This window comes from Fundulus heteroclitus, chromosome 4, assembly GCF_011125445.2.
Source record: "Fundulus heteroclitus isolate FHET01 chromosome 4, MU-UCD_Fhet_4.1, whole genome shotgun sequence".
NCBI classification, from domain to species: domain Eukaryota; kingdom Metazoa; phylum Chordata; class Actinopteri; order Cyprinodontiformes; family Fundulidae; genus Fundulus; species Fundulus heteroclitus.
In genome coordinates, this window is record NC_046364.1 from 8,873,739 (window position 1) to 8,897,377 (window position 23,639).

The following is a 23,639-nucleotide window of genomic DNA, read 5'->3' on the forward strand; positions in this document are numbered from 1 at the left end:
TAAAAAATCACACTCACAACTGGCTTTCCAGAGGCATTGTGGGGTCAATACGCTCCCCGAGAGAAGAGCTGCTGTGGTCCAGGGAAGTCATTTTGGTGTTGACCAAGCAGCCACTGGAATGTCGCTGCAGCGGCCGAGTTTTCCCATCCTTGGTGGGTGACATTCGGGACTTGTCCACCCCATCAAACTGAACTACAATAAAAAAAAATATTTTTAAAGAAAAGTAAGGTATATGCAGCTAAGAAAACTATATAGAGGTCTACCACTGTTTTAAAATGCTATGGAATCAAAATAATCCCTTATATCAGGGGTCTTCAACCCTGGTCCTCAGGACCCACTGTCCTGCATGCTTTAGATGTGTCCCTGATCCACCATAGCTTAACCAAATCATTGCATGACCTCCTCAGGACCAATCAAAGACTGCAGAGGCCTGTTAATCACCCTTTTAGGTGTGCTGGGCCAGCGGATCACCTAAAACACGCAGGACAGTGTCCTGAGGACCAGTGTTGAAGACCCCTGCTTTATACCGTTCCAAAAATTATGTAAAAAGCGCAAAGGAGCACAACTACTAACACTTACAGTAATACTGCTTTAAAAATACAGTCAATAAGCTACAAGCAGCATGCCTTTTAAGCAAGAAACTGCAAGCTTACTACCTGAGCAGATTGGTTGACTAATTTAGCAGCGTTAAATTGCGTTAATGTATAAATAACAGATCAAAAAGGGTCCAACATCCTGTACAATAAGTAGTACAAAACAATGGATACATTTCACGATTGTTTCCTCCATATTTCTGGTTAAGTAAGTATATCAAAAGTATTATGTAACTATTTCTATGACATTGTAGATGCATCTGAAGTGTTTTATGCAGTGGTCTGCTGCTTAGGAGAGTCAGCTCTGTATTAGATCAGTCTCTGGACCTCACAGAGGTGCGTGAGAGGGGGATGTTGGCAAAGCTGATGTCCATTATGGACAACATCTATCATCCCCTCCATGACACGGCGGGAGCTCTGAGCAGCTACGGGCTACGGCACCCAGAGTGTAGCATTTCCAGAAGCCCTTCATCCCCTCTGCTATCAGACTCTTTATCAAACATGGGCAATAAATCATACCAGCTTTTTCAGGCCACTGCAATATCAATGTAAATGTGTGATGCTGTCCACTAAATGTATATCCATCACACATCTGTGCAAAAGCTGTATTCATTCAAGACAAAAGTCGGTTTTACCATAATTTATTCATAGCTGTGTAAAAAAAGTATGTCTTTTATATTCTTGTCTCTTTTAAAACCCATTCCTCTGTTTTTCTGGTGCTTTTTACTCCTATATTTTCTTAATACCATATATAATTTTGCTTAGGTGGATTTTGCATTAAAGTGCTGTCATTAAAAAGATAATTTTCCCAGTGTAGGGTGGGTAAAGGCCATTTTATTCTTCTATTTAAACAGAGAATGTAAAATAATTTTCCTGTTGCCCTTCTTTTTTTTTTAAATAACATTTTTATTTTTTTCATTTTGAGCAAATTCTGTGAAACCATGTCCTTTTTTACTGAAGGTTATCATCCCATCAACATCTCATAATGGCCCCATGCCAACTGCATCCAGGCCAACTAGAGGCCAGGTCAAGGTCACTTGTGTGCTGCAGGTATTTGTAAAGCTTCCGAAATCAACTGGTGACACATGTATTTGTGAAACTATGCCAGCGCAAATGTGTGAGAACCAAAACCCTGGTTGTGCTTCTGCAAACACCCACCCACACACTCATTTTATGCAAGTGATCCGACAGAAGGACATGTACACACTGTGGAAGAGTCATAAATCAGTCTTTCCTCGCCGCACACACATTCCAGTCAGAGAGATTAAAAGAAATGCATGCAAACTTCCTTCAACACAATCAAACCGCTCCATGTGTCCATAAATACCTCCATGTCTGTGTTGGTGAGCATGTTTGCTGTTTGAGTCGACATAAATGTGCAAACAAGCACATCTGAGTCACATTTTGGACAAACACACAAGTTCCACTAGCTAAATATTAAACTGGTTTTTCAAACTCCCACGGTCAGCTCTAGACACGAAATGCGCTCCTGGCTTCCCCACAGGGAGCCGTTTGATGGTGCATGGGGGCCAGAGTATACATCGGGTGTATTCCCAGCCAAATTGACCGACAGCGAAAGGCATGCACGTTTGTTCACCGAGGCTAACGGAAGAAGAAGAATTATATTCACAGACAAATGAAAGCATCTGCAGCTGAGGGTTCCCTGAGAGACTGGACACTGGAGGCTGGAGTAGTGATCATGAGAGGTGGTCAAACTGTGTATGTGCGTTAGAGGGATTCAGCTGTTTCCCCCCCCCACACAGTAATCCATCACTGTAATTGATGTCAAAACACCCCAAGGTTTGGGGACAGAAAACTGTTTGCAGCCACTGACACGCTTCCCAAGCAATAACAGAAGGGAGGCTTTCCAGCATCAGACACACAACGAGTGTCAGGTGGGGACTGTTTTAAGGCCGAAGGCATGCGTGACACCGAGTTGTGGATGGGAATGGTTAATGTAGAGAAATACCTGACAATGACTAGCTGTGTTACCCTTGGTCCGTCATGCTCAGTCTTGTATTTTGTGTTTTCATTTCTCAGCCTGAGCACAGCGCTGGTAGTCAGACAGACAGGCGCTGCGATCTTAACAGTATGTCGATGGAGACGGTCCTACATCAGTCTAGACGCTGCAGTCCACTTTGAGAGGATTGCACTATAGAGTTAGTGGGTCAGCCGACTTCTAAGGCCTGCAACGAGCTGAAGGGCTGGCAACGAAGAAAAATCTATTAATCAGACTGACAGAGAGAAACGTTAGCTTAAGCAAACAAAGGAGTCAGGGCTAGGTTAAGAAAAACTGACATCACGTAAAAAGTGTAAAAGATGATGTCTCTTAACTGCATTTTCAAGGTCGCTAGCTAAATTGATTTTTTTTATGTAAAAGTTATTTGTATAATATGAGGCGAAGCAACAGAAACAAATAGGGAAAGGTCCGTTTGGAATTATCATTTTTTTGCTGATGATATTTTTGATTGTCAAACAGTATATTTTTGATTGTCAAACAGTCTTTTTCTGTAATTTTTAAGATTTAGCTTAACTTTTTTTTATAGCAAACTGCTGAAACATCAAATTCAGGATCAATCAATCAATTGATCCATCCATCACGGCTCAGCAGGTCTTGAATGGCTTCATTCAAGAGAAACAAAAATCAATATTTTTTTTATTAATTTTGTTGAGAACAAAGAATAATAAAAAAATCTTAAAATACTTTCGTTTTAGTGTACATATACACATATAGACTGTGTCTATATACATATAAGGTCAGGTTTAATGAATATTCTGCACATATATATGTTTTTCAGATTGGCAAACAGGATTTTAAACTATCACATAAACACTGTCGAGAAAGGCTGCTAAGGCACACTGCTGTTTGTTCTTGTTCAACCACCAGGGGCTCCCCTTGACCTCCACATCCAACCCCAGGCTGAACTCGTTGGCCTTAAGCTCACTGATGCGTTTCCCTAAACATAAACTCATGGAAATGATTATTCCAAATGACTGATTGTTATTTTGGCCTCTGCACTTCTGTTCGTTATAGGGCTACGTCTGAGTCTTAACAACGACAGCCAAATTGTACCGCTGCGTGACAGCTGGGTAAATTGTGGGTCTAACCTCGGACCCGTGGAGGAGTATGAGCTGCAGCTCCAATTTTCTCCAGTCTGATGCTCTGGCTGCAGACAGTCAGATGATACCCACATTGTTGCATTTAAGTGGACACAAAATGATGCACAAGTTATCCCATTCTTTCATATAGCCCCTCTGAACCTCATGCTGACTGCTTGAAAAAAAATAAAGAAAGTCAGATGAGCATGCAGTTTGTGTGTTCGGGTAAGAAAAAGCGTTTCCATGGAAACTGACCGAGGGGACACAGGAGATGCACGTTTGCTCCACTCAGCCCCTGTCAGCGCTGACGGATCATAACATGAAGATGCAGCCAATTGCTCTCACTCCTTCGCTTTCAATTTCGCTCTTCCTGTTTGCATATGTCCGGTCCTACCTCTTCCTCTGCCGCTTCCTGTCGCCCTGTCTTTTGATCTCTGCATCTAAAAACACTCTGGCAAAGACTGTGAAACTCTTTTGGCCCGTTCGCTGTTAACTCTTCCCCGAGTGACAGAGGGAGGAAAGTTGACAGTAGAAAAAAAAAGGCTCTTTAAACAGGCTGAATAATAGCAGCTTATGCCATTATCTACAATGTGTTGGTCTAAATAAATATTACTACCAAGACCCTTAGAGGCTTGTAACATTGTCTGATGTTGAACGAACATACAATTATTCATCTTGGCTTTGACAGTCCATACCTGTATTGTTACTCTGATTAATCTCAGCTACTCTGTTCTACTAACACTAATGCCTCTTATTACCAAATTGCAACAAAAGGTTTCTTTTGTGACCTTGGTTAAACTTTGTTCTTTTGTTTCACAGTCACATAAAAGGCTGAGTGCCTGGCCGCTAAAGAGTTTGCCCAATCAACCCTACCCATCAACACTGAATCTCCTCCGTAGGGAGTGTATATACTTCCAAACGAAAGCATTACTCTGAAGAAACAAAAGCGATCATTATATTTGCTCAAGTGTGAATGGACTCGTGTCTACTCCTTTTGCCAGCCTTCCCACCTACGGCAGCTTCAGACGATTGAGGAATTATGTTTTAAGGTCGAACACATGAAGGAGTCGGGGAAACCAATTCCCCTTTCTTTCTCCGGAGAGAACAGTCCGAGACATGGCCGACAGGAGACTGACAGGAGGCTTGGTTCACCGATGAACAAAAGCCCTCGGAGGCAGCCTGAGAACGGGGCAGTGGGGGGGTGCATGAAGACATGTGCACACATGCACACGTGCCTTCCCATAAACACTCTAAGGAACATAGTGAAATGTGTTGGGGTATCTGAGATTGTTATCAGTCCTGTTGCTTGTAAAGTGCAGCAAATGGAATCTGTGTATCAGATTGAACTGTCAGTTAGATGGTGACTGATGGCTGCATGGCCTGTCCCCTTCAAGCATGCATCTCGCTTCAGAGAATGCCGTGAAGAAAACACAAACCCACACAAACACAATACAGCGGGGAATGGTGAGAGAGAGCAAACTGATTTATTTGGACACAAACGGACATAAATGTCAAAAGGCCATTTTAATGATGGAATCTGCAGAGCAAAACTACCCAACAGAGCAACACAAAGCTCAGCACAAATAGAAATTTGTTACAAGAAATATGAAAATGTGTCCTTTAGTGTGACTCGACAGCATACATACACTGAATACATAAGTAAAGTGCCTTGCAATAGGGGTCAAAACGTCATGGACCTTTCCACATGTTGCTACATTATAGCAAAATTTGGATTTGATGTGAAAACCTTCACAAAGTTGATGATGCAGAATTTGTGAAGTGAACAAAAAAAAAATATAGGTATTTCAATAATTTTTTCTTCCATCCATAGATGGCCTTGGAGGGAGGGGCGTAACAGGTGCAGGAGGGAACCCAAGACATCCAATTCAATTCAATGTATATAGCGCCAATTCATGAAACATGTCACCTCAAGGCACTTTTCAAAGTCAAATTCAATCAGATTATATAGATTGGATCAGATTATACAGATTGGTCAAAAAAAAGTTTCCCATCTAAGGAAACCCACCAGATTGCATCAAGTCTTGACAAGCAGCATTCACTCCTTCTGAAGGAGCGTTGAGCCACAGGGACAGTCGTCTGCATTGTCCATGGCTTTGCAGCAATCCCTCATACTGAGAAAGCATGAAGCGACAGTGGAGAGGAAAACTCCCCTTTAACGGGAAGGAAAATCTCAAGCAGAACCAGAACCAGGCTCAGTGTGAACGGTCATCTGCCTCGACCGACTGGGGGTTAGAGAAGAGGATGTCACTCTCCACAGTGACATCCTCTAGCTCATTCTGGGAGACCATAAGACATTACCTGGCCAGATGGAATATATAGTCCCTACAATGAGTTCTGGTTCTTCCCTGGGGTCTCCTACTAGTGGGATATACCAGGAAAACATCTGTAGGGATCCATCCAGGGAGCATCCTCATCAGATGCCCAAACCACCTTAACTGCATCCTTGTGAAAAGTGTGATGTATTCAGCATTCTTTACTCTGGTACCCCTAAATTAACTCCAGTCCAACTGTCTTCAGAAGCCACCTTATTAGTAAATCAAGTTCACTTGTGTGTAATTTAATTTCAGAGATCATTCATTAGAAAATAAACCAAGAGGGCCATGGAGGTTCTGGAGAAGCTACAAAGAGTGAAGCAAGATGAAAGCCACTGATGAAAGAATGCCATGAGAAACTGTGTAAGCAGTTTTCCACACACCATATACATGACACCTTATACATGCTACCAGAAGTGACACTGGCTGGTCAGATGCAAAACTACTGAAAAACAGTCAGAAAAATGGGGAGGGAAAAATGCCTGTTGCCTCAACTTGCAAAACAATTCCTGTTTTTACTGTTCTTACTGTTGCCCCTTTAGTGCATCTGTTGTTAACACCAAAAACAGCTGACATTAAAAACTCCTTTTTCTACTGAACTGACCAGATCAACATTCCAGATGTTTACCTGACTGGATATTATACACTGATTAAAGAGTGTTCCTTTAATTATTTGTAATAGCTTATTAGTGTGAAGCATTTAGGGTCACAGTGATAATATATTTGGCATTGTGTAATGGGAAAGAATGAAAAGTGTCAGGAAAATGTCAGTTAACTGTAATCGATTTTGCAATATAAATTTTCAGAATTTCCCTGATTATCCTGCAGCTCATGTCTGCCGTATGCAAATTTTGAAGACAAATGCCCTAAAAAGCTTAAACAACTGCAGCAAATGGTTGTTCCAAAATCTATTGAATGTTACCATATTTACATTGTTTTTCTTAAACAATACAATTTTGCTCTATGCTGTGTTGGTCCATCACATACCCACTTAATAAATACTTTCATGTTTCAAATATTCCAGTAGCAGACACGTTTGCAAAGTACTGTTTATTTAAAACTTGGAGTTGACAAATTTGTTGATGGCCAAAAGAAGGATGAAGTAACACTGATTACTGCTGATTCTGAGCAACTACTCTCGATCCCCAGCTGCACACACTGCAGTGCAAATTTCTCTAATTAAGCCGGCTAATTAATTCTCATTTGCTAATGATACTCCTATCAAAAAGGATGACTACTCTGAGGGGCGACGTGTGTCACCGACGGCTCCATTGTGAGGTGAAAATTAGGTTTTACAGCCTGGATGTGCAGAATGAATTAACAGGTCTGCACCTCATTAGAATTTACTAGATGCAAAAACTGGAATTCAGAACATCCAGATGGACAATAATTTATCATTTTAGCAAGAGGAAATATGGAAATAACTATTTCATTTCGTTTCATAATAATTAAAACAATAGTTAGGTGCTGAAATAATGAATAATTTAGTGGACAGTAATAACCAGGTTTAAGAACTCTGTTGCTGCTGCATCTAGAAGTCAAATCTCAGAGGATTCCATCACCAAAAAAAAAAAAGAATCTACATTCTTCTTTTCTTAAAGTCTCAGAATTAAGCTCTAGTTAAGTTTTGCCAAAGGAATGAGTCTAAATTGCAACTAGTTTATCCGTTTTAAACAAAATCTGTGCATCTTTTAATTGCTTTCTATCAAAGATAGAAGCCTAAGAAAATGAAAGGAAAGAGAATCACTTCAAAATGTGGATAATTGTTTCATGCAAAAAAAAAAAAAACAAAGGAGAAAAGCTCCTTATTAAAGTCAGACAAATATGTCCCCATTTATATGTAGATTTAATATCTGAGGTGGTAATCTACATTTCAGTCTCCGTAATGAGGCTGAAGTGACAATGCTGACTTGCTGTGCATTGTTCTTCTCTTTATCCCTTAGAACAAAGTGATTGTAAAATGCCTATTATAGATTTTGTAAGCATTTAACTCAAGTTCCTTGTCTGTCACGGACTCACTCAAATGGGTGTTGTCAGCACCATCTTCAACAAAAACTTTGATTGCACCGTCTTTGGCCCATCTCCAATCCCACAAAAATCTCTACAGTCCTTCCATCCACTGACTGGAGTCCTCAGCAGCCTTGTTCTCCTTGACCTTTCGGTCATTTGGAACTATGAAACGTATTGTTCTTCTCAAAATTACCAGCTCTGCTCTCTCTTCTGTAGTTGAGATAATATCTGTCTAACAGACTGTGGTTCATTCATGCCAACAACTCCACCCCCTTCATAACATCTCTGTCTGACGGAGTTCCACAAGGTTTTGTGTTTGGTCCTCTCCTTTTTAATAAAATAATATTATCCCACATCATCCACCATCTTGAAATCTGCTTTCATTGATCTACATCCCCATAAAATCCTTGATCCCCAAAACCAAATCTATTTCGTCAACTACTTAAAAGACATCACATCATGGTCATGGATGCAAGCTAATTATCTCTGACTTAACTACAATAATCCTGGCATGTTAATAACTGGACCAAAATCTGTAACTCAATGTGTTTACAACTTCTGCCTCATTCTAGACAGGTCCATGACTCTTCTCCTTACATAAATGCAACCTTTGCAAGTCATCTTCAGTAACTGCCTCACATTTAGACAACTACATGAGCAACATCTCCAAAAGAACATTGTTCTCCTCCACTCTGTGTATTGTTGTTGCCGGTGTATATCAGAAGATATACACCGGCAACAACTGATTGGGTGTGCGTCTGATAAAGTTGTCCATGAAGATCAATTATCTTCTGTTGTGATACACTACATAATGACATCTCCAGTTTTTGTTAATGGAGCCAAACGATGATTGTCAATTGATCGTAAGGGACCATAAACTCCTGCTTCTGGTCCTGAGACTCCAACCCTATAGCCAGGACCCTCAACCCACTATATTTCGAAAATCAGGTCCAAACTAAGATAATGGGAAAACAAATTCTTCACTAATTTAGCCCCTCTGCCTCTGAAACAGCCCATCACAAAGAATTAAAAACTGCAGAGAAATGTCCACATTCAAATAGCAAAATATTACTTTCAAAAATGCAATTAATGTTGGACTAATTTGCTTTGTGTATGTATGCAAATAATCTCAGTAATGTGTAAATCTCAGTTATGTGCATGCACAAAACTCATACCTAAGCCAGTCGTGTCTGGGGGCTAAAGTGATGGTCTAGCAGCACAGCAACGTCAATAGAGCCCATTGTAACTATATTCACTACAGCCGTTGAGGCCATCACCCCCTTTTGTGTTTCTGACACACGGACCTTTGACCTGAAAGATTTAGCATGGGGCCACACTTGTTGGGATGGAGCGAGGATCGCCTTACAGGACGACATTCTAAATCTTGGAACTGGAGCCTTTCCCATGGATCTGTGGGCATAAATCAGCTCCTCGCCCTGTCCACACCTATAGCTCACAGTGGTGTCCCCTTTCAGGACCCCACTGTGAGCTTCCTCGCTCTTTCTGGGGAAAACCCCATTCCTGGCATCCGTTCAGCAACATATCTTTATTTCCCCTAGATAATTAAAGGAGTCACATTGTGACTGTGTGGGAGCTTTCAAAATCAACAACTGCCTTTCTGTTAAAAGACAGGTGACATACTTGTCTATTGTGTCCATTATAATGATGACCAAGTCAACAACTAGGATTGCCACAGTTTTTTTTTTACTTTGTGTAATCCACTTGTAGAAAACAGCAGGTCAGGGGGACATCTGGGGCAGTTATGAGTATGTTGACAAGAGGAAATGGGGGTCAGAACGAAAGGCAATTACGCATGGAGACGGCAGTTCAGTACAATTAAAACTAATGAGGCTTCATCTTAAAACCTGCCCAGCAGTTAGTGATTTTCTGCCACATGTAATCCAGATGGAAAAGTGCAATCATTACAGTGCTAATACCTAAAGCCAAATCATTCAGTGCATCTGAATCTCTTCCATTAAGTCACCATCGACTGGAAAGTGTTACTCTTGCTGATTGCTGATTAATGATGCATTTTTTTTGGTCTGCAAAATTCAAGATGAAAAAGCAGGAAACAACACAAACTTCAAGATGAAGAAAAAGTTGAATTTGCAGTAGGATAACATGAGATAACTCTGTTCCAACTGTTCCATCCTCCGTTTATCTTGATAAACCCTGTCACAGCTTAAGTAACACAATGCACAACATATAGTAGCAGTCAGTATAAATATTCCATGGGATGTAGAAATACCAGTTCAGCCTCATCACTCATGAATATCACTGGTTTGTAATCATTGCAATAATCATAGTGTAAATAAACCTAATTCAAACACATTTTGGAACTTGTGTGTTCCAGTGCTTGCTGGAGCCAATCAGAGAAAAGCCTGCTGAAATTTGAATGCAATTCAATATTCAGTTCAGTTTATTTACAACGTACAAAATTCACACACAAATGTAATCTAAAAGGCACTTGACCAAAAAGACAAGACTAACTCATCCAAAAAATATACAGTATAATTAAATCAATCCAATACAATCCAGTTATATAGAGAGATTCAAATACGATTGCATATATTTCAAGAAGATTGTCCATCTGAGGAAGAAAAGCTAACTGATAGTTGTCAAAATTTCAAGCAATTCCTCATCCTGAACAAGAAAGGGGCAACAGTGGAAAGAAACAACTGCCTTTTAACAGGAAGACGGCATTTGAAGCATTCACAAACACGGCTTGGTGTTCAAAGCATTATTAAACTAAGCTGATGATATTTTGGCATGTTTGGAAAATAATGTGGTGTGGGCAGTTAAATGGCTAGGCTGCACACAGATTAAGGATGAAGTAGGGTATTTTTTTTGATGAAACATTTATAGCAATGACTTAGTGCTAAGTTAGCTGCATAGTTTTGAAAAAATAAAAAATAAAACCGGGGCTTTCATATAATCAGTTAACTGGTCATGCACTGGAACTGTTTTGGTGGAAAAACCCTGAATCAGCAATTAAAGACACATTGTGTGGCAACTAAATACTTTCCAAACTCTGTTGAAACAGTAACCCCCCCCCTCCCCCCCCAACTAAAAACTCAAATAAATCAATGAGTGCACAGATGGATGGAAGAACGGACACACAGAAGGCTGAGGGTGAAGGGCAATTAATGGGAAATATGCTGGACACCAACACCCACCATGGTGGTGCTGGTCACAGCTCGTCGGTCCGGGTGACGGCTGAGCTGTCTGGGAAGGAGACTCGAGCTCCTCCGCCGGTGGAGGGCTGGTGTTGAGTTGGCCAACAGGAGGGGGCCATGGTAGGTCCTTGATCACTTTAATCTCTACTGCAAGTGTCACCAAAGGAAAGCGATGGAGGGAAAAAAGAGAGGGCAGCAACAAAAGGTGAAGAAAGGGAAGTAATGATAAGAGGAGAAGAGAAGAAAAAGAGAAAAGAGGTAAGTTAGAAGTACTGCAGATTTGAGCAGAAGGTGAAGGCTTGTGAAAAAGAACAGGTTTATAATGTGAACCGAAATTCAGCAGCACCTGTGAACTAGAAAAGGTAAGAATGAAACAGGACTGGAAAGAAAGGAAGATTAGATTTAAAAGTAGGAGGTGATGATATCGTGACTGAGCTTGAAGATAGAAAAGTGCATCTCAATGTCCCTCTCACAACATAACTGACTTCATGCTAGATCCAAGGTTCCACTGAAAGGTTAATGTAACTTTAACTCTTCATACTCTAAGTCTCCTGTTGTCTAAAAGACAGTCCATGAGACCCCGTCTGAATACCATCTTAATCTGACGAGAGATAAAGTTAAGCATATTCTGCTTAAAATGTGGGATAAAGCGCAGCTCATTAAGCGCGAGAATCTGAAATACAATCAATTTGGGTTAAAAGTGCAAGACAGAGCTGATAGCATCAGACATGTGGTTATTATTCTGAAGTTAGGCCTCCCTATTAAGATAAAGAGCAGTGTAGATAATATCTATCACTGTCAGGCACCTCACACTAATCCATCCATGCGCTGGGCACTACACAGGCTTTTGCCCCCCAGATAATGTATGCCTCATGTCTGGACAAAGCATTAGCAGGATAAATTGAGCACTCTTGTGGTAGCCCATCTGTTTCCAACGTAGGGCCACTTGTTAAATTGCTGAGAATACTGAATAAATGAGATGCTGAGGGAAGGTTTTTGTTTTCCTTCATCAAAGGATGTTTGCGTAGGAAGCTAAGGCTCATAAATACACATATCCTTGCAGAAATACCTTTAGAAAACCTCCTCCCAGTGGTTAGGTCCATTCAGATGCGATTACAACGTCTCCTCCCTTGACATGTATGTTTTTTTAATCTAAACATGAAAACATGATGTCCTTTTAAACAAAGATTTCGATCAGTGTATTGGAATAAAGGTGTAAATTTCACAGTGTTTTGGTACGTGAAGAGAGGAAATGCTTTTTTACTCTTATTCTATTAGCTTATTTATTTGAGTTGAATGTTTTAATCACCTGCATTGTTAATGTGTTTGTAAGATTTAATAGTTTTTTTTGTTGTTGTTTTAATGATCAAAACAGGTCTCTTGAAAATTAGATCTTGGATCTCAATAAGAATACCTGTGTAAATAAAGGTTAAAAAAACAATAAAGAAAGGTATATGCAATGACATGCAATGCAAAGTTTAATACTCATAGTGCCATCGAAACGTCTAATAATTATTAGCTCAGTTAATCACAAATTAGTTGTTGCTTATGTTGGTCTAACAGTTTGAAGGCAAGGTGACCTTCTATAGGGCTAACAGATTGACTGCATGATGTATCATGGGGTTAAGTAGTGTTACTGGGTCATTGTCAGCATTTGCCTAGCACTTGCAGCAGATGCAGCAGAGCATTGCGTGTTTTCAACATAACACATTAATTGTAGCATGGCTTACTAAGTTGCCATTTTTTGATGTGAAATGTTAAGGAAGATGGAATTGAAGCGGACGAGAGCGAGCCAAGAACAATTGCTGGTTGCTACATTTTCTACCTTCCTTTTACCTCTGAAGTTGCAACAATGATCTGGCAATGACAGTAAATCTAACTCAAAGCTGTACTAGCTCCAACTTCTAAAAGCAGTGGGATTTGTTGACTTGCTCTGTGACCAGGCTAACAACAATTAGCAACAAAGTTAATTTTACAACTCAGCATTTTGCACATTTAAGTTAATCTGCAATACATTTTCTAATACTGTGTGTGAATAATTTTATGAAAAACAATTAGCCTGAAGTGCAAATGAATAGTTTTTAAAGTGTTTTTTATGCAAGGCAGCCATATTGGATTTTGAGATCATCAGTTGGAATTCCAATTATAAGCAACATTTCTTTTCAGTTTTTACAACTTCTAATTTGGAAACATCAGCTTTTGAACAAAAATAAATTGGATAGCTTTTTGTCCCTATGTTGTTGTTTTTCGAATCAAATAATACAAAAAAACAAAAAAAACAAAAACAAGTCCAAGCTCCACTGTACAACTGTTTTAACATGACTGTCAACATATAGGTAATTGGATAACTTGATATCTACTCAGCTGGTGATTTAAAAATAAAAATCAGGGAAGCCACTGGTGTTAACATTATGTAAAATATAGTCAAAGTGACAGCTTTACTGTACATTAGCTGTCTTGAAACAGATATGATACCCTTACTTATGTTCAATAGCAAATATATAGCATTTTCAATATAGATTGATATGCATCACTGTGGTTATCCTGAACATTATAATGAAAAGCAATATCTGCAAGCTGTATGAAGGGAGAAACCTAGATAATATTCAATCTGACAAGCAATTAAATAGCTGCGCTGGTGGTGTTGGGGGTGGGGTGGGGCAATCTACCAATAGTTTCCTGGAGGAAAGAGCTCTTACCCGTCTATACTGTAAGACGTGTAGGGTGGTGGTGCAATGGCAGTAGAAGGTCAGACACGCTAAGACCTAATATGACTTTCTCTATTTGGTGGTGAAGTAGGGGACTCTCTTGCTATGAGATTAAAAGCCCAATGCTCATTTCACATTGCAGATTAGCGTGTAATTGTTTGGGGAGCAGAAGGCTGCCTGAACTCTGCAGCCTCGCTGTGGGGACGGGGCGATTCTGTGGACGAAAGTGGCTGAAACTTGATTGTTTGCACAGCTGAATAATTGCGTTCGCCACTGTGAAAATTATTGAAACTGATTTAAAGCATTTTATTTCATTTAAATGAAAAAAAATAAGATTGCTTCACCTTTAATATGGAAAACAATACTGCAAGTCTTGAGGCCTTCACTTGTTCTAGATGTCTTGTTTCAAGTGTCAAGTGCACATTCTTACACACTGGAGCTTTCTTTAAAAGCAAGGGCATATTCAAATTTAAGCCTAAAGTGTGCACTGTATTAATCATTTGCATGCCATGCTAAATAATCCTGTTTACTTAAACTCTGTCTGATGCAGGTGCATGAGATTTGTAGATGTAGACTTGCTGTAGTCTACATGGATAGCAAGTAGACAATGTACCACACTCAGTATAACTCCAAATGTGGCCTTACAGTGTGTCACAATATTCATATCCATGAAAGTTTTTCTTTCACATTTTGTCATGCTACAACTACAAAATATTTTTTATTGTGATTTTGTGTCACAAAACAACCCAAATGTGAACCGAATACTTTGTTTTAACATTAAAAAGTGTGGTGTGGATATACATTTAGATCAGGTGAGTCAAAACTTGGTGGAACCACCTTTTGGTTAAAAAATGCAAGATAGCAAAATAGCTCTAGTTACAATAAAAGTGACCAGGTTAAAACATAATCTGGCCATTAATATCTAGCAGTTGGCCAGGGTCCAGATAAGATTACGGTAGGGTCCATCTTGTGTTTCTCAGTTTAATGACCTCTGATGTAAATGACTCCTTCTTAGGTTTGACTGTGTTTGGGGTCTTTCTCCTGCTAAAAGGTCAATGACTGCTATAATCTTTTTCATCCTTTAACAGGTTTCCTCCCAGGACTGGATTTTACTTTGGTAAATCCAAGCACCATGTTTAAGCCAACATTTTTATATTGTTAAACCTTTATTTGCACCAGTTGTGACATTGAGGCATGAGTTCCCATTTAAAAGAGAGAATTGTTAGCACAAATCTAAAGACAAAACAACACCACCATATTTTTCAGACCATAAGGCACACCGGATTATAAGGCGCATTCAATATTCTTCCCAAGTGTGTAATATGTCCCAATGCAAAAAGGGAACTAAAAGTACATCCATCCATCCATCTTCTAACACGTATATCCCTTGTGGGGTCGTGAGGGGTGCTGGTGCCTATCTCCAGCTGTCAATGGGAGAGAGGTGGGGTACACCCTGGACAGGTCACTAAAAGTACAATTTTCTTGAAATTAGTGTATTTTCCTCGATTTGAGCAGGTAAATAACACTATTTGCTTATGGAATAATATGTTTGCACTTGAAATAAGAATAATTCTTCTACATCATCTTATTTCAAGTGCGGGATATCTAATTGTCTTATTTTAGGAGTAAAAATACTCTTCTATAGCTGCTCAAATCAAAGACAAATATACTAATTTTAAAAAAAGTTTTACTTACTTTTAGTTGCCTTTTTGCAGTGCAACCCTCCACATACACAGCTCTCTTCTGAGAGACAGAGCTATCCATCTCTATTGAGAGGACAGAGTTGTTGGACTACACTGCCCTGTTTCTACACTGCCCTGTTTCTTTTATATTGAATTAACTTACTAGGTTTATCATTGCTAGGAGTACTCTGGGTGCGGGCTGCCTTACATGAATGCACTTCTAGTTTAGACATTACAGTCCGGCAGTCTAGTAGACAGCTCAGGGATCCTTTCAGGTAGTGACACAATATACCGTAATGCTCCCAATATCTATTAAGCAGAGCGGCTTCGTTGCTTACCAAAGTCGTACTTACACATTTTAACAAATTTGTAAGCGCATTGTACCACATAAAATCAGTCAGTTAGCACAACGGTAACCATATATAAAAGGCGCACCATCAATTTTTGAGAAAATTTTATGATTTTAAGTGCACCTTATTGTCTGAAAAACATGGTACAAGACCTTTTAAACGTGTCACAATTTCTAATGTACATACTGAATTGACAGGGATTTTCAGGCAACCCCAGCGGCACAGTTAGGACAATCAGACCACATTTCTCTTATCCGGACACCAGCATTAAAACGGCTCCCAAACTAACCATCGACTTCTGAAGGACTAGGATCTGTCCACATACACGCCTTCACAATCAGGGGAAGATGGTGGAAGAGGTGTATAACCAAAGGTTGCTGGCTTGGAGTTACACTGACATTCCAGCTTACGTGGACCAACAACACAACACAAAATGACCATCACAACTCCTGAATTCCTACAGAAGCGCCACAGAGCTGCAAGTAAACAGACATTTAAAGAAAGCCCACAGGATCCTCAAGGACACAACACACCCTGACTACCTCGTGTTTGAACTGTTACCTTCTGGTAGAATGTTCTAGACAGACAAAAAGACTGAGAACCTGTTTCTATCCAAAAGCTTTTGGCTCCATGACCCCAATCACCATTAAATAGGAATGTAAACCTGCTTTGCAGAGCACTGTCACTTTTGCAGCACTGTTGACAAACCTTAGGAAGTTTTTAAATATATTTGTCTTAACAATTCCTGCTCTTTTTGCTGTTTAAAAAACATATTTTTTAAAGAAATGCCAAACATTATTTAACTTTTTATATAATGACAAAAAAAGATGTGTTCATTCATTATATTCCCTGGTCAATGTAAAGCTGTTTGTATATTCTTTACTAAACATTTGAGGCCTTTACGCAAGTACAGCTGTATTAATAAACCCCACACATGTGGACCCTTTAGTAATTGGGTAACTTCTGAAGGCAAGAGGGATGAGCTGGATTTGATTTTAGGGAATCCTGGAAACAAATGCATGGCAAATCTTACAGTTTTTTACTTGTAAAAAGAAAGAAAAGAAGAAGACCATGGATTTCTTTCACCTTCAAAATTACACATTGTGTGGGTCCCAAAAAAAAAAAAGGCTTCAGTTTGTGGTTATAATATGGCACAATGTGAAAAGAAAAAGAAAGTGCAATGAATACTTTTCTAGGACACTGTACTTCATCTCTGTGAAAAACCTTCAGAAATGTTTGTGCAGCGCAACACATTATTGATGTTTGGACATCTCTTTATGGAGTTTAGTGTCCCTTTTTCCAGTTTTCTTATGTGAAAGAAGAAAAAAATATTCAAATGAGTACCTCCAAAGATGGCACAAAAAGCATGTCTGCTTTGCCATCTAATCCTATTGCATCGTGATCGATATGCTCTGATCTCATTTACATAATCCCCGATCCACATTAGTAAATAGCTCTTTCTGTTGACAAAAGGGCCAAAAACAGATTAATGATTCTCAATCAACAAAGCACCTGCCATTCAAGCTGATAGAAAATTGGCAGTACGTGATATATGAAATGATGAAATCTCCGGATAGCAGTATGTTCCTTGCGTGTATGGTGCACAATACTCAGGGTATCAATTTTAATATTTGATACTTTCTCTTTATGTTCCAAGTGAACAGCCATTTTTAAAGCCAGGTATTTGTTTACTAGAGCTTTTCATTAGCTCATGGCACTCGGAGTAGCACCATAAATCATCAGCTCTGCTTGTTTCCACCAATGACATTCAGTCTAGTTCTGCTTAATTTAGCGGGCTAATTGCATGCATATTCACAACAAGCTGGAAGATTGTAATGTTTGCGCCGCACATTATAAGCAGGGGAGCTCTGCAAACAGAATCCGGCTCTCCTGAAAACGTGTTTTTCCCCATCTGCAACTAAATTATTACAGATAACAACAGTGTAATGCTCAGGGGGAAACCGAAATGCCACCTCATAATTCTCTGCACACTGCACCCGCCACATTATACGGCTCCACTCTTTTTCACAGAGTAGATCTGTTTTGAAAGATGGTGTGTTTGTATTAAAAGAGATATAGGTGCAGGAAAACAGGTTATGGAGATGAATTGGCAGCAATCCCCCCCCCCCTCGAGCTTCCATATAGAGAAAAAACAGAGATGGGTTACTGACAGCTGGCCAGCCACAGCTTCCATTTGGGTCAAGCTGGCGAAGCCCTGCTCCTGTGCTCCTTAAAGGATGGTTGCAGTGCTGTTGTGTGTGGCCAATGTGTGTGAGTGAAGATAAGACCAGTGGAAGCGGTCTGTTGAAGACGGCAGGACACATTTGAGGCTCATGAAAGAGGGCTGTCAGCAAGGTTATCAGCAGGGTGTTGCAGCACAGGCCACAAGGAGAAGGCTGGGCTGCGCTTTGACAGACAATGCTGTGGGAAATCGGACCAGGCAAGCAGAGAGAAACAGATCCACAGCAGTCACCAAACAGCTGGCTTTAACCCTGGTGAAAGCATTTCGAGCAGAACTGTAACTGAATCAATTATTTATTTTAGGACATTAAACTCAAGTCTCAGGTTTCTGGGTCGTTAATCCCATTCATTTAAAAAAAAAAAAAAGCACAGGTTGTGCATTTTCCTGCACAACCTGTGATCTACTAGAGTTAAATGTAAGAGACCCCGGGCAACAAGATTAGGTATCAATGGTGGTCAGTCCTATTTCTGTTGTTATGAGGGTCAGATTTCCCGTGGTGAGGTGTCCACATCTTGGTGTGTGGCTGCCCTAACATATCCACAGCTCAAACATACAAGCTGAGAGATGCAAGGACTCTTTATTGACCCAACTAGCGGGTTTCATTCTAAGCCAATGCTGAAAATGAAATAAAAAACCTAAATAAAAAAAAAACATCTAAACACCAGCCTGGTAGATCTTAGCCATTTTAACAGTCTATTTTTCCAGGTGGTCAGATGAGATTTCACCAAATGCTCCCTAGAGCATCTACCACCAGGTGGATTGGATTGATGGAGCCTTCCTCTGCTCCACACAGTCAGGCTGCTCCCAGACCAGCTCAACAATCTTCAGATCCAGAGTCTGTGCTAGCAACATCATGACTGCTTATTTTAATGTTATTGACAGTTTGAAGGTATGTTTTGACTAATCACCAAGTTGTAGGATGAAACTGAACCCCGATCAGTTTACGGCATTATATCAGATCATCCTGTGAGATGAAATCTCCTGTTTTTCATTTCTTATGCTGTTCAACATCTCAACCGTTTTGCCAACTTTAGTCTTTCCTTCTATAGTCCAGTCGGAGATTTAGCTTTTTCTCTGTGACTCTGCTAATCAGTCAGGCATCCTAGCGGTGGCTGTGCACTTTTGATGCTGACACTGGGCTTTGGTGAATACCATTTAGTGCAACTGCCAGCTGAGGACCTTTGAGGCGTTGTTTACACACTTGGATTATTGTACTCTAGCACAGATGGGCATCAGGACTCCCCACTCCTTGTTGGAGTCAGTTTGTGACGCTCTCTGAAGCAAGAAAGGAGATATTACGTTGCCCTGCAATTTTCATATTTAAAAGTTTAAGAGATTAAGTTTAGCTAACTGTCAAATGGATTAATTACATAAATACGCTTTTGGTTTTCTTTTGAAAAACAGACATTTTCTTGTGATCCTAAACTTTGAAGCAGTGGTTGGTGAAATTCTGCTGCATATCCATACACTTCACCTCCGGACTCATCCATCAACCCCCGAGCTGCCGGGGGGGGGGGGGGGGGGGGGAGGTAGGAAGGGGTTGTGGCAAGTGCGTGTTTTCAGAGGTGGGTTGGAGGAGCGCGAGGATGAGTGATTAACCAAACTGCAAGTACACAGCCTCCCAGCACCCTAACAAGCAGGAAATTTACATTCCATTGCACACCTGTCAGGAGATAGTCCAGCAGTGAATAATAACAGGAGACCAAGTGTCGTGAAGAGGCGAGTATGCAAGTGATAGGTGCGAAAAAGGGGCTGCAGCACGGAGCATTACTCTGCTTCTCTTCCTCTAGTGCTGATAAAGATAAATTGTCTTTTAAAGTGATTGTGCCACTGCGTTATAACGTAGGGGAAGACCGTACCTAGAGCTTTGTTGTTTAACCCCCAACTTCAAAAAATTATATTAAGGCTGCAAATCTTATTTGACTGCCAGTAATTAATTTAGAGAGGCTTTTGTTTCCATCAGATTTATTAGCATATAAACTATTAATGTTTGTAAGCTTCTGAAACAAGAGCGGCAAACATTAATCACTGATATTATAAAGTCATGAAGGGCTTCAGCAACGACAGAAAAATCACTAAGGAAAATTTCCCCTCTAGGCCCCTCAAAGCACATAAAGCTATTGTTAGACTGACTTGAAAGGGGGCCGTCTGGCAATTACATCGCAACCCGATACGGTTTTCACCTAACGGCTGCAGACGCTGAAACATCACCGCTGTGGAGATACATGGGAAGCAGGACAAGAGTTGCCAGTCACAGAGCATGTAAACAAATCAAACCTATCAACTTCAGTTTCTAAAGCAATGCCTTCTTAGTTCAACTGATACGAATAAAAAAAAGTCAAATCACAATCACATTTTCATTTACATACTATTTTCTTTATGCATGACATTTTGGGCTCAATCTTATTCTTTGACACCATATAAAGTAGAGATGAACAGAGGAATGGACTCTGAATGGTCACTGGTTGGTCAGAAACTGTTGTCCACAAACTCACCAAATTTCATTAGTGAATACTTTTAGTGACATAAGATACGCTTACTTACACGAGCTCCAACAAAAATGTCTAACAGTAAATACCGAATATTAAAATGTCTCTATGAAAACCCAAAGGCAAGAATATCCAGGAAATCTGGAATAAAGGAGCACGAGAGAAGAGAGAAAATCAGTGGAAGATAATTGTGAGGTGGAGAGAACCTCTAATCACAGCAAGGCTGACCATCCTGCTCATGGAAAAAAATGGCCGCCACACTACCCATCTATAATCAAGCCATAAAACAGATATAAAGTGATTCATGCATCTGTGATCTCTCACAGCTCAAGTTCTCTCCATATCATCAACCTAAAAATTACAATTTTGCCAGAAAACTGGAGATAAAATATGCATTAAAAAAACAAACCATGTTGGAGACTGCTAGATTTTTCTTTGATCCAATACGACAACAATTAATGTGTTTGGCTTCAACAAGGCCCTACATAGTCAGTGTAAATCAGTGAGTACATGGATCTAACAACAACTATGGAGTTGGAAGAGTAATAATATGGGACTTTATGCAAATTAGGCAGGGAGGAGGTGTATAAAACACCTCCACCCTGTCCTCTAAAGACCGAAGCAAATCTGTTATGGAAAAATTTGAGGATTTTTCTGACATTGTTTTAAAAAGTCTTCCTGACTTTTGATGCACTGATATTCCTGTTGTTGGACGCGTCATTCTAAGACAGTATGTCAAAACTATGTCATATTCATGTCCAATTAAAAAGGTGTGTGTTAGGGTTGTCATGATTATCAAATTTCAAACTCAGTAAGAAAAATACTCCCTACTACTCTTTTGATAACGCAGCTATACGTTTTGTAGGCACTGGGTTCAATAAGAGAATGTTTTAACATCCATAATTAGGGCAAAACCAATAAGTAGAAAAATGTTATCCCTCCTTTTAAAAAATATATTTCTTAAAGGTGTTACTTCCCTGTTTGGCAAAACAGCAGACAAGATAACAGTTCAAATGTTGGTGTCGTTTATATAAGTGTGCACCTTTGATTCAGTCATGCAGTTTTTTATCATAATTGCTTATCACTTGCCTGTTAATTAGATGTTGATACAAATAAATTGTTTTTGATTGGACAAATAAAGAACCATTCTATAATAAATAAATTGTGTCACAAAAACATAGATCTGGTGCAGACAAAAAGAAAATGTTTACAGTATAAACCATGATCGGACCCATGAAACTGTTTTCAACAGCACCCTTTACAACTTCTGTCTTTACGGTAATTTTGCATTATATTTTATATTGTGGTCAACGACAGAAGCAGGCTAGGTTGCTATGCTATGGTAAAATAATCAGTTTACGTCTAATTTTGTTAACGTTTACCTGTGTTATTGTTAGCCAAATTAGCTTTAAATGCCTTTACAACTTAACGTAAGAGTAATGGAGAGGGGTGCACTGGTTTGTTTCATTGCTTTACCATTTATTAGATGGCTTAAGCATCAGGTGATTAACATTTTCCTGTTAATTCATACCACAGCAAAATGGAGCATTGGGTCGTGCAGAACTGCACACCTAGGAAGAACATCAACAATGGAGCTCAGACCCATCGTCGGAGTATCCATGAAGCTAATAGTAAACAAATAGCATTAGCTTGTACTCTTGCAGATACAGGAGCTGTATTGACTATTTCAAGTTACCATCAAACATCATTAAGCATTTAGTTTTTTTCCCTGTCTGTCTGTCTGCCTCATAGATAAAGTATGCCCAAACAATTCTTGCGTGTTTGCCTTTTAGGCTAAAGAGGGTCACAATTTTTTTTGGACACACTCCCCATGTTAAAGAGTTTCAAACTTCCAGCAGCAGCCCATTGTTTTGGTCCGATGAGTGGCTGCAGGGAGGGGAGGGGCAGTCTCTTTTGTTGCCGCGCTGCTACTGGAAGAAGTGTTCAAATTTGGCCAAATGTGAATGGGTATGTCTGCATTGATTTTGATACAAATGTGAATCTTTGAATATTTTTTTCTAGTATTGATTATGGACATATCAATTATTTTGTCAAATCAAGTGTTTTGCATTTTATTTTTTATTTTTATTTTTTGCGGCTTCTAGTGTCTCTCTTTTTATTGACAGTAGACTGACAGGAAAGAGGCGGAAGAAGGGGAGAGAGACATGCGGCAAAGGGCCGTGGGACTAATTTGAAACGGGGTCGTCCACGTCGAGGACTAAAGGCCTCCAAACATGGGTTGCGCTACCCGCTACGACACGAGCGCGCCCTTGCATTTCTATCATCAAACAGAAATTGAAAGAATAGCAACGACTAGAAACTTCTGTACTCCTTGAGATCACTCAAATGAAAATGCAGGTGTCAGAAGCCTATGATGCCAGGAGAAATAAAGCTGGCATCATTGGTTCCCACAAGCACAGTTCTATACTGAAGCGCTGAATAAAATCATTGCGCTCGAGTTTAGCAGGTTGCAAAGATCAGAGACACGCGAGCTTACACCTCAAAAGGCAGGAATGTTTCTGTAAGCCTCTTGATGTCTAGATCCAAGGCTAGTCTATGCTGACACCTGAGAAAGCAAACAAGTCTGTGTTGGCAAGGCATGTCCCTGAGATGCCTCTCTCTTTTCCTTCTGGTATTTTTCATTGGTAAACTATTTTTGACTGACTGAAATAACTCACAATTAACCAGTGCCATAGTCAAAGTAGACGTATCACCTACATTCCTCTTTAAAGAGACAATTTAGCTACAGATGTCTTTAATTCCAAGCCAACCATGTGATATTCACCAATAAATAAATAAATCATCATAAAAACAGGAGATGCTGTTTGTAAAGGGAGAGTTGAATAAAGAATGTGTTACTTAACAGTGCCCTAAACAATCTCATCTGAGTGCTGCTTGACAGATAATTATTCAGAGGGAGAAGGTAAGGGATTAACTTTTAATCTCAGGCAGAAACA

At 39.8% G+C, this 23,639-nt stretch overlaps 1 protein-coding gene across 4 annotated transcripts in view; it reads right to left on the minus strand.

Annotated features, from left to right (window-relative positions):
• zgc:158464 (uncharacterized protein LOC791139 homolog) overlaps positions 1 to 23,639 on the minus strand; it is a 127,943-nt gene that overhangs the window by 12,966 nt on the left and 91,338 nt on the right. For 2 of the 4 annotated variants that reach the window (XM_012868239.3, XM_012868238.3), the window contains one exon: positions 18 to 192. In XM_012868239.3, coding sequence (XP_012723693.2) covers positions 18 to 192 — 175 coding nt within the window. Of the gene's footprint in view, positions 1 to 17; positions 193 to 11,211; positions 11,359 to 23,639 lie in introns of all 4 variants that reach the window. The other 2 variants (XM_036136009.1, XM_012868237.3) reach the window with 2 other exon arrangements.